The 17,962-nt window shown below is 37.1% G+C and overlaps 1 protein-coding gene across 1 annotated transcript in view; it reads right to left on the bottom strand.

Annotated features, from left to right (window-relative positions):
- The window catches only part of DDX10 (DEAD-box helicase 10), a 302,422-nt gene that overhangs the window by 108,081 nt on the left and 176,379 nt on the right, over positions 1-17,962 (bottom strand). Inside the window, exon 16 of the mRNA XM_070803372.1 lies at positions 12,138-12,194. Within this exon, the coding sequence (XP_070659473.1) occupies positions 12,138-12,194 (57 nt within the window). The remainder of the gene's footprint in view (positions 1-12,137; positions 12,195-17,962) is intronic.

Genomic DNA, 17,962 nt, shown 5'->3' with positions numbered 1-17,962 from the left:
TTTCTATCAAAATATCAATGGCATTTTTCACAGAACTTTAATACATAATCCTAAAATCTATTGGAACTTCAAAAGACACCAAGCAGCCAAAGCATCTTAAGAAAGGTGAACAAAGCTGCAAGTATTGTGGGCCCTGATTTCAAAGTATATTATAAAGCTATAGTAATCAAAACTGCATCTTAATAGTACAAAAACAGACACATGGATCAATGAAATAGAAAAGAGAGTTCAGAATTAAGCCCACGCTTATATACCATCAATTAATTTGTGACAAAGGAACCAAGAATATACATTGAGGCAAAGAAGCCCCTTCAATAAAAGCTACTTGTGAAAGAAGAAAAATGGACTACTTACCAATACAACATATAAAAGTCAACTCAAAATGGATTAAAGATTTAAATGTAAACCCTAAAACCATAAAATACAAGGGGAAAAAAATACAGGCAATATATATGCTCTTTGACATGGGTCTTAGCAATATTTTTTTTTGGCTCTGTCTCCTGAAAGACCGATCTGTCTTTCAGGATCAATGAGATAGAAAGGAGAGTTCAGAATTGTCACTGTGCTTATTTAACTTATATGCAGAGTACATTACACAAAATGCCAGGCTGGATGAAGCACAAGCTGGAATCAAGATTGCCAGAAGAAATATCAACAACCTCAGATATGCAGATGACACCATCCTAATGGCAGAAAGCAAAGAGGAACTAAAAAGCCGCTTGATGAAGGTGAAAGAGGAGAATGAAAAAGCTGGCTTAAAATTCAACATTCAAAAACTAAGATCATGACATCCAGCCCCACTACTTCATGGCAAATAGATGGGGAAACAATGGAAACAGTGACAGACTTTATTTTCTTGGGCTCCAAAATCACTGTGGACAGTGACTGCAGCTACAAAATTAAAAGAGGCTTGCTTCTTGGAAGAAAAGCTATGACCAACCTAGACAGCATATTAAAAAGCAGAGACATTACTTTGCAGACAAAGGTCCATATAGTCAAAGCTATGGTTTTTCTAGTAGTTGTGCCCATATGTGAGAGCTGGACAATAAAAAAAGCTGAGCAACAAAGAATTGATGCTTTTGAATTGATGCTGTGGTGGTGGAGAAGACTCTTGAGAGTCCCTTGGACTGCAAGAAGATCAAACCAATCTTAAAGAAAATTAACGCTGAATATTCATTGAACATCAATTCAACATTCATTGATGCTGAAGTTCCAGTACTATGGCCACCTGATATGAAGGGCCAACTCACTGGCAAAGACCATGATGCTGGGAAAGACTGAAGGCAGGAGGAGAAGGTAACAACAGAGGACGAGATGGTTAGGTGGCATCACTGATTCAACAGACATGAGTCTGAGCAAACTCTGGGAAACAGTGACGGACAGGGAAGCCTGGCATGCATGGGTCAAAAAGAGTTGGACAGGGCTGAGGGACTGAACAACAACAACTCCTCAGGGAAGCTCAAGAATAGCAAAAATAAACAAATGGAAATCCATCAAATTAAACAGCTTTAGCACAGTGAAGGAAATCATCAATAAAACAAAAAGGAAGCCTACAGAGTGAATGGGACAAGATATTTGCAAATGATATACCTGATAAGGGATTAATAACCAAAATATACAAAGAAGTTACACTCAAAATCAAAAACACTAAACGACCTAATTAAAAATTAGGCAGAGGACATGAATAGACATTTTCCCAAGAAAGACATTCAGATGACCAACAGACACAGGAAAAGATGCTCAAAGAAATGCAAATCAAAACCACAATGACACATTGCTGCATACCTGTTAGAATAGCTATTAGCAAAAAGACAACAAAAAAATTGGTGAGGATGTAGCAAAAGGAAACTCTCAGGCACTACTGGTAGGAATGTAAATTGGTACAGCTACTATGAGAAATAGTATTTAAGTTCTTCAGAAAATTAAAACTAGAATTACCATATGATCCAGCAATTCCATTTATAATTAGTTATTCAAAGAAAATGAAAACACTAATTAGAAAAGACATATGCACCCCTATTTTCATTGCAGCACTATTTACAGTAGCCAAGGTGGGAAACTGAAATGTCCACTGACGAATGAATAGATAAAGAGGATGTGGTATATATACACTGTGGACTACGATTCAGCCATAAAAAAGAGTGACACCTTGCCATTTGTGACAATATGGATGAAACTAGAGGGTATTACGCTAATTAAAATAAGTCAGACAAATACCATATGATTTCACTCATATACTGAATCTAAAAAACAAAACAAAATAAAATAGATACAGACTCACAGATACAGAGAACAACCCGGCAGTCATCAGAGCAGAGGGGAGTGCAGCAGAACAGGTAAAGGGGATTAAGACATACTAACTTAGAGTTATAAAATAAATAAGTCATGGGCATATAATATACAGCATAGGGAACATACTTGATAATATTCCAATAACTGTGTATGATGACAGATGGTTACCAGACTTATTGTGGTGATAAATTCATAAGGTACACAAATGTTGAATCACTATGCTGTACAACTAAAATTAATGTAATACTCTATTTGACCTATACTTCAATTAAATTTTTAAAAAGAATATAAATCATCATATTATCTATAACTTAAGATAAGGAGGATAAACCATGACTGAGTATAAAGGGCATCAAAAGGATTACTTGATTCTGTTTGGTCCAATCTGAACGGAGAATCCTAATGTTTTGGAATAGATCTAAAGGACCACCCAACTAAGCAGAATCCAACAGACCATTTAAAAATACAATGTTCATCTATAACATATACAAAAGAGTATATATATATATATATATATTCAATATATATTTAAATATTTATCCATTTATTTTATATATATGAGAGAGAATGTAAGCACACAAGTGCTTTTCTGACACCTTATTCAAATATGTTGAGTCTATTTTCCTCCAATTTTATGTGGTTAGAACACTTTTATTTTGCAAATTTTAGAAAATAAAACAAAATTATTTAAGGTTTTTTTTCAGTACTCTAACAACTCCTCTCATCCCTCTCCATGTATGCCATCCCTCTTTTCAAGAATGAAGGCTAATTCTCTCCCTTTGAATATCCACTGATTTTTTTTTTTTTTTTTTTTGGCTGCAGCTGGGTCTTAGTTGTGTCATGTGGTATCTAGTTCCCTGACCAGGGATCAAACCTGCGTCCCCTGAATTGGGAGTGCGGAGGTCTTAGCCACTGGACAACCAAGGAAGTCCCTCCTAAAAACGGTCATTAAATTCTGTCTCAAAAATTGTCCCAGATTAATCTGGTATAAATATGACTTGTTTTCTCAAAAATTTCTTGTTCTCAGGGTTAATGGCTCGCATAGCACACGCTTAAGATCATCCTTAATCTTAACAACCCCCTGCATGGCCTTCAGTGGTCATGAGCCAGGAGGTGAAGACAGACCTACATCTTTATGCTCACTCTTTCACTGTCTAACCATGTTGCAATTTTAATAAGATTGCAATTATTCAAGCAATCTATGTCAAATGGCATCAAATATTCAACATGACATTGCCAACAAAGTAGTTTTAACAGGATCCACTGATGTGGATGATCAAAAAGTTTTTGTGAGCAAGGTACTGAATGACAGAATGAAGTCTCATAACTCCAATGGAGGCTAGGTTCCAAAACCACAGGCAAGGTGACAATCATCATGATCAAACTACCAAAGAGTGTTCCTTTTATCACTCATAAACTACAACAGACATAGCTTTCTGTATTCAATTACACTAAAGCTTGAGATTTCAAAGTTAGTAAAAAGGGGAAAGAAAAGGAAAGTCAATCAATGTGTACACATTAGGACAGGCTTCCCTGGTGGCTCAGCGGTAAAGAAATCACCTGCTGAGGGAGAGACGTGGATTCAATCCCTGGGTCAGGAAAATCCCCTGAAGAAGGAAATAGCAACCCACTCCAGTATTCTCGCCTGGGAAATCTCATAGACAGAAGAACATGACAGGCTATAGTCCATGGGGTCAAAAAGGGTCAGACAAGACTGAGCAACTGAGCACATTATTAGCAAATAAGGTACGGATCAAGTATTCTAAAGGGATCCTGATTGCCTAAGAGTTTCATACATTCTGTTTTAATGTTAAACATCTATAACCTTAATGTAGGTTAATGAGTTTGTTTTAAATTGTGCTGAATAAACAAGATGGGCGAGGAGAGGAGCATCAACTTGGAGAGCCTGGGGAATACTGGGTACTTTCACAATTCAGCAGAAAGTGAAATGCATACGACGCAACTGTGGGCTTCCCGGGTGGCTCAGCAGTAAAGAACCTGCCTGCAATGCAGGAGACGCAGGTTCAATTTCTGGGTCAGGAAGATCCCCTGGAGAAGGAATGGCACCCCACTCCAGTATTCTTGCCTGGAGAATCCCATGGACAGAGGACCCTGGCTGGCTACAGTCCATAGGGTCACAAAGAGTCAGACACGACTGACATAGCATTATGCTAACTTAAAGAATTAAACATACCTACATTTCATTGATGTGCTCACAAAGTATTTATAAGCATTTACTATGTGCCAGCTATGAAAAATCTCAGTTGCTGTTCACAAGGTGGTTTACAGCCTAGAAGTAACAGAGACTATCACTAAGTACGATGACAGAATAATGTCCAAAACTAGAGTGGAACAGAAAGAAAGAAATGCCTAATCTGCTGAAGGAGTCAGGAAAGTCTTCAAAAAGGAAATGTGCTAGGAGGAAGAAGCAATGAAGACAGGACATTCTAGGCAGAGGGGAGGTTTGCATAAAAGTAAACAATAAAAGGGAATGTGACAATTTTAACTGATCTCCATGGGCTGGAAGTAATGGTAAACTGTTTCATAATATTTAATTCATAAGAAAAAACTTGAGTACTAGGATTATAGTGAGGGTGTATAGAAATTAGCGGGAAATTAACCATACTGTATCCGCCAATGGTTATGCAACTACCTGTTCTGTTTCTTTAATGTAACTACTATAAAAAGGGAACTAACTGTGGATAAGAGAAGCAATTTCAGGAGAATAAAGTATTTACTTGCAACTTGTACTTTGGCTTTTGAGAGTACTAAAATGTGAATACTCTTGACTGCCTTGGAAATGAGGTGACAGTATGGCCTTATGCTAAGCATCAAGGCTCTTTTAGTCTAGTAAAGTAGATTTGAATCAGGGCTCTGTAATATCCTTAGCTATGTGATCTTCGGGAAGTTGCATAATCCTTCTTCAACTAGGAAATAAAGATAATACAAGCTCACACCATTGTTCATGAGGATTAAAGAAATAATGTATGTGAAGCCTTTAATTACAGTATTTATAACAGAATAGGCAGTCAATAAATGATGAAATGAAATTCTAATTTGCTCAGTTGTATCTGACTCTTTGCGACCTCATGGACTGTAGCCCACTAGGCTCTTCTATCCATGGGATTTCCCAGGCAAGAATACTGGAGTGGGTTGCCATTTTCTTCTCCAGGCGATCTCTCTGACCCAGGGATCACACCCAGGTCTCTTGCACTGCAGGCAGATTCTTTATCATTTGAGGCACCAGGGAAGCCCTAATAAATTATAGCTACTATTAGTTATTATTATGCTTTACACTGGCCTTGAAACTAATATCATCAGTTTATTTATTCCTATTTATTCTGGAAGAAAAAATGGATATTCTTTTTTAAATCTTTTGATAAGTTTAACATTGATGCTACTGAAACTTACAGTATTACTTGGGTTACAACCCTTAATAAGTGTTGAGCTTGTGACTGAGAGTAGTATTAATAACTTTATTTTATTATATTTTAAAATGTGACACCTTAATACATTCAGCACTCCTTGGTATTTCACATATTGTTATAGACAGAGTTTAAGGCAGAATGAAAAGCACACACATAATCACTCAGAGACCTGGGGTCTGGCCCCATTTTGCTGTTACTTAACTATAAAACCCTGGAAAAATCACCTATTCATTTAAGGCCTCTATTTTCTCACCTGCTAAAGACTGAGTTTCCTCTTTAAAAGTTTACACTCTTGGGAGAGGTGGGAATGGAGATTTACTGTTTAAGGGCCACAGAGTTTCAGTCCAGGATGATGAGAGGATTCTGGAAATGGACAGTTGGTAGTTGTTCACAGAAATGTGAATGTAATTAATGCCACCAAATGGCTATATAGCCATGAAAATGGCTAAAGCAGTAAATTTTAGGATATATTTTACCATAATAAAGAATTTTACAGCCAGTGCTCTGTATCCCTTAAATCACTCATTCACCCCCTCATTCACTGAAATATTTATTAAGTGCTTATTATAAACCAAGCACTGTGGTAAGCAATACAAACAAGACTTAGAGCAGAGTGGGAAAAACAGACACCTGTCCACTTAAGTGCTATAAACTATCAGACGCTTCATAAAAGGGACTAGAGTAGAAGTTACAAAAGGAGGAGTCCATTACATCTGAGAGGGTTGGAAAAATCTTTTTAAGAAAGACCAAGTAGCTGAGTGTTAAAAGAACAGCATGTGGATGATATGCATGACTAGAACTGTTCCTGCTCTCATAGTTAACTCCCATACTTAACTTTTGAATCTTTATGAGTAGAACAGGACGATTCTCTGACAGTAAACACTAGAAGTATCTCTTAATTAATCCAAGATGGTTAAAGGTTCAAATTTAGTAATCCCTTTCTTCATTACCACCAAAGAAAGAGGCTTGGGCCAGAGGGTGGAGGCAGGGGGGTGGTGTTTGGAATTCAAAAGCCACTACATTAATCTCCAAGCAAACCACATCAACATTAGAATGATAATAAAAGCTACATGGGTTTTCACTGCTAATTCAGGTAGACACTAAAGGGAAAAAAGTCCATCTATAAAGACTCAATGTTGTTTATACAAGAAGTAGAAGGACAGCATAATGGGTCTTATTATAGCACTAAAATATGGTATTATCTGAATAGCTTGCTTAGAGAAAGTGAATGACTCATTTAGGGCACCATTAAATAAGTGATTTTATCAGTGCAGCAAACAGTGCCCTGTGAGAGTTCAGACCCTTCAAATGGGGGAGTAATTTACTTTCAGGGAGCACCTTTGCTTTCACTGGGAATTGGGACTATAAACAAACTTACAGTTTCATTATTGTGTTTTCTAAAAGCTGTTTGGTTTAAAATAAACTAATCTTCTAGAGCCCTTGAAATTCCAAACACATTAAAAATGAAGAAAGAGACCAGTTAAATATTTCAGTTATAAATGTCAAAAAAGGAAAAAAAAAAGGAAAGAGGTGTTAGAAGGTCTATATGAAACATGGAACGGGGAGGCATTTCCTCTTAAAATAAAAATATTCATTAGGTGGCAGTTAATAAAGCCCTGTCAAAAGGAAATAAATGCAAAGGCTTAAGACCCAGAAAAAGGTGGGAATAACCATTACTAACATTTATTAATGTCTACTTGTAGCTCTACGAGGAGAGAAAATCCTTTAGCAGATGAGGGTACAGTAAGACATACTTTTTGTTACACATTTTGCCTCAGATCAAGGGGTCAGCCAGCAACTGAGATCCAGACTGCTTTCCAGACTTAGTATCTGTTATTAGTATCTGTTATTAGTAATTTTCTATGATTAGTTGTTAGCCTATGTACCACAGATCTGGTTTGTTTTTAAAGAAAAAAAAATAGAAGTACAAGAGGTATAAAGTAGCATACAAAAACAGTATGGGGCAGTAAGAATAACTGGAAATGAGGACTCAGGGAGCCTGAGTACACACAGCAGTTCTGCCATCAAAGAAGCCAGGGATGATGTTAAGTCATTTACTTGTCTTTAGCTTTAATTTATTTGAGTATTTTTTTTTCTTTTAATATTTATTTATTTGGCTGTGCCAGGTTTTATTTGTGGCACGGGGGACCTTCAATCTTCACTGCGGCACATAGGATCTTTGGGTGCGGCAAGTGGGATATTCAGTTGCAGCATGTGGGATCTAGTCCCCTGACCAGGGGTCAGACCTGGGCCCCCTGCACTGGGAAGACAGAGTCTGAGCTACTGGGCCACCAGGAAAGTCCCTGGATTCTTAAAAAACAACATGTATGTATGGATTTATGTATTTAAGTAGAAGCACTATCTCAAACAAAAGTTTCCCTGGAAGCTTCCGTACACACAGAGAATATAACAGGGCCTCTCTGAATGAAGACAAAATGGAAGCCTGGAGTTCTGCCCAAATAACCCTCCTGTGTCCTGGGGGATACCTCAGCAGAACCCCTAGGCTATTCACTGTACTATTTAAAATCGCTGGAATAGATGAGTGGATGTTTCACATTCATACATTTCATGGACAGGAAAAGTTCAAAAAGATTTTGAAAGAACATAATATCAAAATAAATAAATTTAGGTTTGCTTCATGAAACTATTGCTGGCTGGAGAAAAAGATACTATAAACCAGTTTTAGGAAACACCTCCAGAATATCTCTCAAGGATATTCAAGTTCTAAAAGTATACAACTTCTTCTACTCCTATTGTGAAAGAATTAACCAAAACCACTTTAGGTATCCAAGAAAGTATTTTACTATTGTATAAGTACATTAATAAAGTGCCTTAAAGCAATTAAATAAAATGAGGAGAAAATAAAGTTAAAATTTATGGTGGCTATACAATTCAACCTCAAAATGTACAACATCATTTTAAACATTGTTTTCATATAATTTCCCCCATACCTAAAAATAAGAACTATAAGCACCATCAATAATATAGTCCAAGCAATGCTTAACTTTCAGGAAACTAAACTGTTTCCTACTCTTTGCTCCTTCATACTCAGTATTCAGTTTCATCAAGCCACCCAGAGACTTGAGACCATCAAAGTAACACGAGGACATCTAGCTGGATAATGAGGTAAAGCTGTATTTCTAGGATTATGTAACCACCCTGAATCCAAAAAGCAACGTGGTCTATTCATTATTGCTCCAACTACTTTTTCTGGTGCCAGTTTAAAATTTCTAACTTATAAGAACATACAATATTCCGTTAGCTAAAGTAAAAGTCAAATATTCTTTAATAGTTCAAATATTTCTCTGCTAAAGAAAGTTTAAATATCCAAAGACCTCTATCTCTCAAATCACTAGACACTGGGTACCCCGAAAACTTTCTTAGAAGTTTCAACTTCATATTTCTCTCTAACTCCTGGCACTGCATATAACGTATTTTAGGCAGATCTTAGACATATCTGTTAGCAAAAAGTTGAATCAGCTTTCTGGGAAGTCCATTCCAACTTTATTTTACTACATTCTAACTTCAAAGCAATTTTTCTTCAGAATACTTACTTTGTTGGGAAAAAGATACCACCAAGCATCATTTATAAAATTATAAACTCACAATATCATCAAACCTTCTCTTTTCTGGGTAATAAAGATAATTCTATCAACTTTTATTCTAATACATTTTTCCAATTGCTAAAGTAACTACACTGTCTTCTGTATTCCTCTCCTGTAACATGAGGTTCGCTAAATGAAGCACAAAACAAGGTAGGAAACAGCTCTGGAAGTCTTCCTTTCTCACACTTCTGTTTCTATGCATTGACTTCTTAAAATAGCTATAAATGGGTAAGACCACACCTCTGGTGGTATAGTAAGTCACCACTTTCTTTTACCACTAAGGTATCCTTTAGATATAGATTCAGTGACTGAAGGATGCTCTGCACTGAAGCTGACCAGAAGGCCTCAGAAGGCAACAGCCTCAAGTCACACAACGTTTAACCATATTAAAAAAAAGATAAAATTTACTCTGAAACTTCAGCCACATCCATCACTTAAAGCATGTTTGCATGCATGCGCATACACACACACACACACACACACACACACACACGATTGGAAAACCCATAATCCAGCTCATACATTTATTCTTAGATATCTATCATAGAACCTTGGGCAATCACTTCTTTACAGAGTCCCTCCAACATCTTCTAGGTCTGTTTCCAAAGGGGCACCTGGAAAGCTCCAGAGCCTCCAACTTCTGTAACTTTCATTTGAAAAGAAGCTGGATACATACAGGGTATGCTAAGTCACTTCAGTCGTGTCCGACTCTGTGCGACCTCACAGACGGCAGCCCACCAGGCTCCCCCGTCCCTGGGATTCTCCAGGCAAGAACACTGGAGTGGGTTGCCATTTGCTTCTCCAATGCATGGAAGTGAAAAGTGAAAGTGAAGTTGCTCAGTCGTGTCCGACTCTTAGCAACCCCATGGATCGCAGCCTAACAGGCTCCTCTGTCCATGGGATTTTCCAGGCAAGAGTACTGGAGTGGGGTGCCACTGCCTTCTCCACATACGGGGTAACCCAAGCTAACTCCTTGGCCTCCGTGAGTCAGCCTGAATCTGTCACTGCTGTCATCCCTGGTGTCCTGAGGAATGTGAGTCCTGGCTACAACCTGTCCTCTCATCTCTCTGCTAACATCACTCTTCTAAAGGGGCTGCTGTCTCTGAGCACTCACACAAGGCTATGAAATGCAGGCAGCTTGACCACTCAGAACAATACTAAAACACAGTCTCTATTGAAAGCTCCTGGCTGTGCAACAAAGACAAGTCAGTTGTTCTATTCTTTGTTTTCAATACAGCCCTTAGGGCTTGTACATAAACGAAACAACCTTTTGACAAGAAGTCCTCCTCCTTTCTCACACATCGGGAAACAAACACATGACAAACATGGGAAGGGGTGCGGAGCAGAGGGGTGGGCTTGGCTTGAGGAGTTCACTTTAGAGGTCGATCCCAGTGGCAAAATCTAACTCTGAAGGCCTTTACTGCTTTTCATTTCCCAGCTGGCAATGTATCAAAACAAAATATATACAGCAACTTGTAGGGAAAGAGAAGCAGCACAAGAGGCAGGCTCAAGGGTGAGAGCAATTTCTTTCTTACAGTTTAAACCACTATGAAAGATGAAGCATACAGTATCAACAAGTACAGAAAATAAACCATATTTAGTAATATATATAAATATGAACCAATACACACAAAGCAAATACAGTGACAGGCCTTTCTTTTGGCTCCAGATTATACCTTTCATTTTATAATTTCATTCACAGAAAGAAATAGGAGCTTTTTAGTAACATAAAATGGTTTATCTTTATGCTGAACATGCAATATTCATAAAAATCAAATGCTTTCATTAGATTTAAGATTTTCTTCTTAAATTTAAATTTTTCCCACTATAGTTCCTGAGATCTCATTTCTATGCCATGACTGTTCACATCTGCATTTCAAATGCAAATGCAGACTCCACCACGTGATTTAGCAAGTCAGGGTGCATGCACACGGTAGTTCTCGTTTTCGGGCACCTTTGAAGACAGAGTGATATTTAATACTGAATGTAAGCAGTCTTTTCATCTTATACTGAAGAGTAATTGCTTCCCACTTTAGAACTATAGCATGAGTTATCATCTCCGACTTGTTCTCTAAGTGCATGGAAAAAATGACAAAGAACATGATGGGTTTACTCAAGGAGTCGGATCTTTGCTAACTGCTAAGAAGAAATCACGGCCAGTCAGGCAAAGCACAGTGAGATACAGCATGAGAAATGACATGCATTTCTGTGCCCTGGTTTGTGGGAATCATTTCTATTACATGTCCTCAGAATGCAGAGGCTGAATTTTCCATGGTGTCAAACATACCAGATAAAAATTACAGCTGCACATAGATGATAGTGTTTATAATTGTACACATATTTGAAAGAAACTGTACATACACAACTGCTAAAATTTTTGTTTACAGAATTTAGTGAAGGTGGGAGACACAGAGTGATTTCCCTTAGGTTCTAGGAGCTGAAAAAACCGATGCTTTCAGGGTTGTCTGTTACCAAGTTGGGTTCGCATGGGCTGCCTCTGAAGATGAGATACAATAAAATCCTATCAGGTCTGACCCACAGTCAACCATTTCCTATACTTAGTATGCACAAAACAGAATAAGATGGTGAAAGTAGGAAAATGAAGCCCTATAAACAAACTATCTCATTTCTTCACTCTATACCACAGAAGAAACAAACAAGTAAGAGAAAGCAAATGACATACATACACAGAGTTAAATCCAATTCAAATGTCATGATGTATAAATAAATATACAATGCATATGGAAAAGAAGAGTATTTAAATTCCATTCAATGCTACAAACATTTTTCTCATTAAAATATAAGCCCTTACCTTTGCTTGTCTCTTACTGGCTTCTCTTCTGGCTTCCCTTTCTTTCAGTCTTTTTTCCTACAAGAAGAGAGGGAAAATTAGCCACCTGTAAACTTATCTAGTAAGTGTAAATCTCACTACACATTCATAACAATTCTTCTTAAGCCAACCGGATAAGGCACATTTACCTTTCCATAGATATTTATTAAGTGTCTACTGTAAGATTGGTGTCAGTTTTCATAATCATTAAAGATGTGCCAAATATGTAATCAAATTACAGTTCACTTATTAGCTGTACAGTTTTAGGCAACTTACTCTCATTTTCTCACCCAAACAAGGAGATAACAGAAGCACACATTTCATAAAATTGGTATAAGAATTACATAAAATAACACAAATGCCTAGCACAATGTCTGACATATGACAGGTTCACAATGTTGGCTATTAAAATAAAAAGGAAGACATGTAGTAAAGACTATTTCCCTTCTCCTCTAAGAGTAGAATTTATAAAAGATGTAAAACCCTCATCCTTGGGGTTCTTAGAAAAGTGGCAGTATTTTTCTCAAAAGAAGAACAGAAGATTATTCTTTTAAGCACTTTTTCTCATTGCTTTATAATTTCCCCATTAGTTTTCCAATGCTCATAAAACAGGCAGAAAATGCAGTACCAACATTTTCAAAATAAGAATAACAGATATGTATAATAATAAAATTCAAAACAACAAAATGAAGCTAAAGTTGAAAAAAAATTTGTTTTAAATAGAATGCCTCTTTTCTTCTTCAAAAAATAGTGGTAAAACAATATAAATGCTAGTCTCAATCCAAAATCATAGCTAACAATATATAAATGTATTTCAAATACAATCAACTACCAGATCAATATAAACAGTGAGCAAACAGCAAATAATTTTTTCATGAAGTAATATGAAACTGCAATCATGATTCCCTCTTACATTAAACATTCACTAATGTGAGAATTAACAAGTTTTTTCAGTCCGGACAATCTATCATTGTCAGTATTCTTTACACATGGCTTTCTGCAGATTCAAGAACCAAGTATAATACACACTTGAGAGACAGACTTGAGGTTGCTCTACTGCTCACAGCATTGAGAAGGGCAGGAAATTGCTACAATCCACACTATACACCCCACCTAGGTTTACAGACTCCTTTTTATTAAAAAGTTTCAAAGCAGGTTAGATCTAATTAATGCAAAGAGGAGGAAAGCCCACAGAACTTGCAGATTGAGTTTTCATAGCTTCAGACCACACAGCAGGAAAGATAAATTCTAAGTGAAACTAACAAAAATTCAAATTCAAATGGCAATTGTTCATGTGTCATACACACTAAATAAATCTTGATGCTAAGTTATTCTTTTCTGAGATTATTATTCTTTTTTACACTAGTTTTGGAGAAAATGGCTATTACTTTGACTTCCAAATAAAACATACAACTAAAAGGGCAGGGAAAACTTAAACAATGTGCAGTTATACACGGAAATACTCTAAAGATTATCTGCAAGTTCCAGGATCAAGGTCAGAAGAAAAGAGGAAGAAATCAACAAATCTGTTCATTGTTAAAGAGCTTAGTAAAGTGAGAGAAGCAGTAGTGTTCAGTTGCTTCTGTCGTGTCTCAGTCTTTACGACCCCATGGACCATAGCCCACCAGGCTCCTCTGTCAATGGGATTTTCCGGACAAGAATACTGGAGCGGGTTGCCATGCTCTCCTCCAGAGGATCTTCCCGACTCAGGGATCGAACCCACATCTCCTGCATTGCACAGGATACCACTCTAATGGCAGAAAAGTGAGGAGGAACTAAAGAGTCTCTTTATGAAAGTGAAAAGGCTGGTTTAAAATTCAACACTGAAAAAAACGATCATGACATCCGGCCCCATAACTTCAAGGCAAATAGAAAAGGGAAAAATGGAAGCAGTGACAGATTTCATTTTCCTGGGATCCAAAAGCACTGTGGATGGTGACTGCAGCCATGAAATTCAAAGACACTTGCTCCTTGGAAGAAAAGTTATGACAAATCTAGACAACATATTAAAAAGCAGAGATGTCACTTTGCCGACAAAAGTCTGTATAGTCAAAGCTACAGGTTTCCCAGTAGTCATGTATGGATGTTAAGAGTTGGACCATAAAGAAGACTGAGCACAGAAGAACTGATGTTTTCGAACTAAGTGCTGGAAAAGACTCGAGAGTCCCTGTGACAGCAAGAACAAAGCAGTCAATCCTAAAGAAAATCAACCCTGAATATTCACTGGAAGCACTGTTGTTGAAGCTGCAATATTTTGGCCACCTGATGTAAAGGGCCACTCACTGGAAAAAAACTCTGATGCTGGGAAAGACTGAGGGCAAGAGAAGGGGGAAACAGAGGATGAGATGGCTGGACTGCATCAATGACTCAATGGACATGATTTAAGCAAACCCGGAGATAGTGAAGAACAGAGAAGCCTGGGATGCTGCAGTTCATGGGGTCAGAAAGAGTCAGACATAGTGACTGAACAAAACAACAAAAACGATATGAATAGTTTTTAGCTTAACAACATGCTTTAGCCAAATGTTACGTTTCCTTTTATTATTAACAGTGGTCTGCTACTGTATGAGCTTCCCTGGAGGTTCAGATGGTAAAGAATCTGCCTGCAATGCCAGAGACCTGGGTTCAATCCCTGGTTGAGAAGATCCCCTGGAGAAGGGAATAGCAACCCACTCCAGTATTCTTGCCTGGAGAATCCCATGGACAGAGGAGCCTGACAAGCTACAGTACATAGGATCACAAAGTGTCAGACACGACTGAGTGACTCACACACACATACTGCATGGGTAGGCTTCCCTGGCTCAGTGGTAAAGAACCAGCCTGCCAACGTAGGAGACAAAGGTTTGATCCTTGGGTTAGGAAGATCCCCTCAAAGAGGAAATGGAAACCCACTCCAGTATTCTTGCCTGGGAAACCCCATGAAGAGAAGAGCCTGGCAGACTACAGTCCATGGGGCTGCAAAAGAGTTGGGTGCAACTTAGCAACCAAACAACAACAACTGTATGGGTCTTTCACTCTAACAGGATTCGTTTGCTGATAGCATTTCATGTATTGGGTTGGTCAACAGCCAACGTTTTTTCCCGTAAGATGGCTCAAGTAGCGCTTAGTTGTGTTTAACTTCACTCGAAACAATTTTTTTTAGACTGAATTGTGATAGCTGTCATATCAGCATGCATTTATTAAAAAAAACTCACCAAAACTGGTGAGTAGTCATTTTAATATTGAAGATGGAAGAAAGCAAGCAATATTTTCATTCAGCATATGATTCCTCATCATTTTAAGAAAGGTAAAAATGTAAATGGAATGCAAAGAAAGATTTGTACAGTGGATAGAGAAGGTGCTATGACTGATCAAACGTGTCAAGAGTGGTTTATGAAGTTTTGTGCTACAGATTTCTTACTAGATAATATCTACAGTTGGGTAGACCACTTAAAGTTGATGGCAATCATATCAAAGCATTGAGAACACTCAACATTATTATTACAAGGGAGATACCTGACATACTCAAAATATCCAAACTAAGTGCTGAAAATAATTTGTACCAGCTTGGTTATGTTAATCACTTTGATGTTTGGGTTCCACATAAGTGAAAAAAATCGTTTAGACCATATTTCCACATGTGATTTTATATTTAAACATAATAAAAAAGTTCCATTTTTAAAACAAATTGTGACAGCTGATGAGAAGTGGATACCGTACAATCACGTGGAACGAAAAAGACCATGGGGCAAACGAAATGAACCACCACCAGCCACACCAAAGGCCAGTCAGTCTTCATCCAAAGAAGGTGATGCTGTGTATATGGTGGGATTGGAAGGGAGTCCTTTATTATGAGCTCCTTCTGGAAAACTGAACCGTTAATTCCAACAAGTACTACTCCCAATTGAACTAACGGAAGAAGCACTTGATGAAAAGTGTCTGGAATTAGTCAACACAAAATGCATAACCTTCCATCAGGATAATGTAAGATGTTTCTTTGATGACCAGGCAAAAACTTATACAGCTTGCTTGGGAGGTTCTGATTCATTCACCATATTCATCACACACTGCACCTTCCGACTTCCATTTATTTCGGTCTGTACAAAATTCTAATGGAAAAAATTTCAATTCCCTCTAAGACTGTAAAGGCACATAGAACACTTCTTTGCTCAAAAATACAAAAAGTTTTGAGAAGACAGAATTATGAAGTTGTGTGAAAAATGGTAGAAGGTAGTGGAACAAAATGGTGACTACATTGTTCAATAAAGTTCTTGGTAAAAATGAAAAATGTGTCCTTAAACCTCACTTAAGAACAGAAGGAACTTTTTGGCCAACCCAATATATTATTTAATTTTTGCCTGTTTCCTGTGCAGAGAAACAGATAATTAAATACTTTTAACAGTCACACAAATTGCTATTGTAATTATTCAGTAACTGACCTTCTCCCAACACACCAGAGCATCAAAAAATGGCACTTCAAAGTTCCAAAGAATAACCTCAATATGGTCACATCAGAAAAACTCTCTCTAAACAAGTAAACACAATCTCTCTTTGGGGTTTTCCATCTAGTCACTGTAATCATAGCAGGAAAAAGCATATTAACAAATTTCCACTGAACTGCAGTATTAATTCATCACAGGCAATGAAGAATTCTTTAAATTTCAAAATTTAAATTGGCTATCACAGATCACATGAGCATGTGAGTAGAATAAGTATTCCTTTTAAGATTTCTGCCACAAGTCTCAGGTGGATGAGGGATATTGAAAACCTTTAAAATATGAAATGATCATGACCAGGACATGAAAATAAAGTATAATGAAAAGAACAAACTTTTAATACTGGGTGACACAAAAAGGAAATTAGAAAACTTCTCTTTGTTATCTTAAAAAGCTATATTAGCACTCCACCTGAAAAGAGGCAAGAGTAAACATCCGTCTTTAAACAGAAAACAGAAAGTAGAGTTATGGCAATCCAAAATTTGGGAAATTAATATAGGAAAAAAACTACAAATTTTTCTTTTGCTAAGAGAGGGGAAAAAGTTCCTTTTTAAAAAAAATGAGTATATGAATCATAGATGCTATAAATGACAAGACAAAAATAAAAGGTTGGATTACGATGATTAGGGGGAAAATATAATTGAATTTTATTAGATTCAGTAACTGAGGTTCCTCAACCACCAACCCCAAACACACATATTTATGTGGTTGAAATACTTTAAATCTTTCCTTTTCCTATTTCATTTTTAGGATTGGTACCAAAAGGCATATTATGCTAACAAAAAAAAGGCACAATTTTACCTTTAATTCTGCCATGCTACAAATGATAAGAAGGTCATGAAATTCAATAATAAAAATCAAATTCCCAGGAGACAAAAAAAAAACATGAAAAATTACATTTCAAGGTACAAAATACTTCTTTATAGACATTACTACATGTCTTTTGGCTTCTCATAAAGTACAGGTCCTCAGCTTCCAGAAAAGAGAGTACCATGAAATATGAATTTCAAAAGTAGCCAGGACTATATATTTAAACCACTTTCATTCCATGGTGCTTGGAAATCTGTAGATTTGGAGACCCCTGTTTCTCAGGAGGTGGTGGAAGTGTATAACCTATTTTAATGAATCTCAGGCAACTAAGTCAGTTAAGAATGGAGCTCCCAGTTGTCAAATAAAAAAGCAGGCGACATCAATCCTCATTTCATTATTACAGGAACTTCTTTTTTCAGAGAAGAAAAGTGGCTCAACAAAAGTGAATAAAAAGAATTATTACAATACAATAATCTTTAGCCTGAAGGTACGCCCTTCCCTCCAAGAATAAAACCCCAGTGA

Source organism: Bos indicus, chromosome 15 (assembly GCF_029378745.1).
Source record: "Bos indicus isolate NIAB-ARS_2022 breed Sahiwal x Tharparkar chromosome 15, NIAB-ARS_B.indTharparkar_mat_pri_1.0, whole genome shotgun sequence".
Lineage (NCBI taxonomy): Eukaryota > Metazoa > Chordata > Mammalia > Artiodactyla > Bovidae > Bos > Bos indicus.
This window is presented reverse-complemented; position numbering and strand designations above follow the sequence as displayed.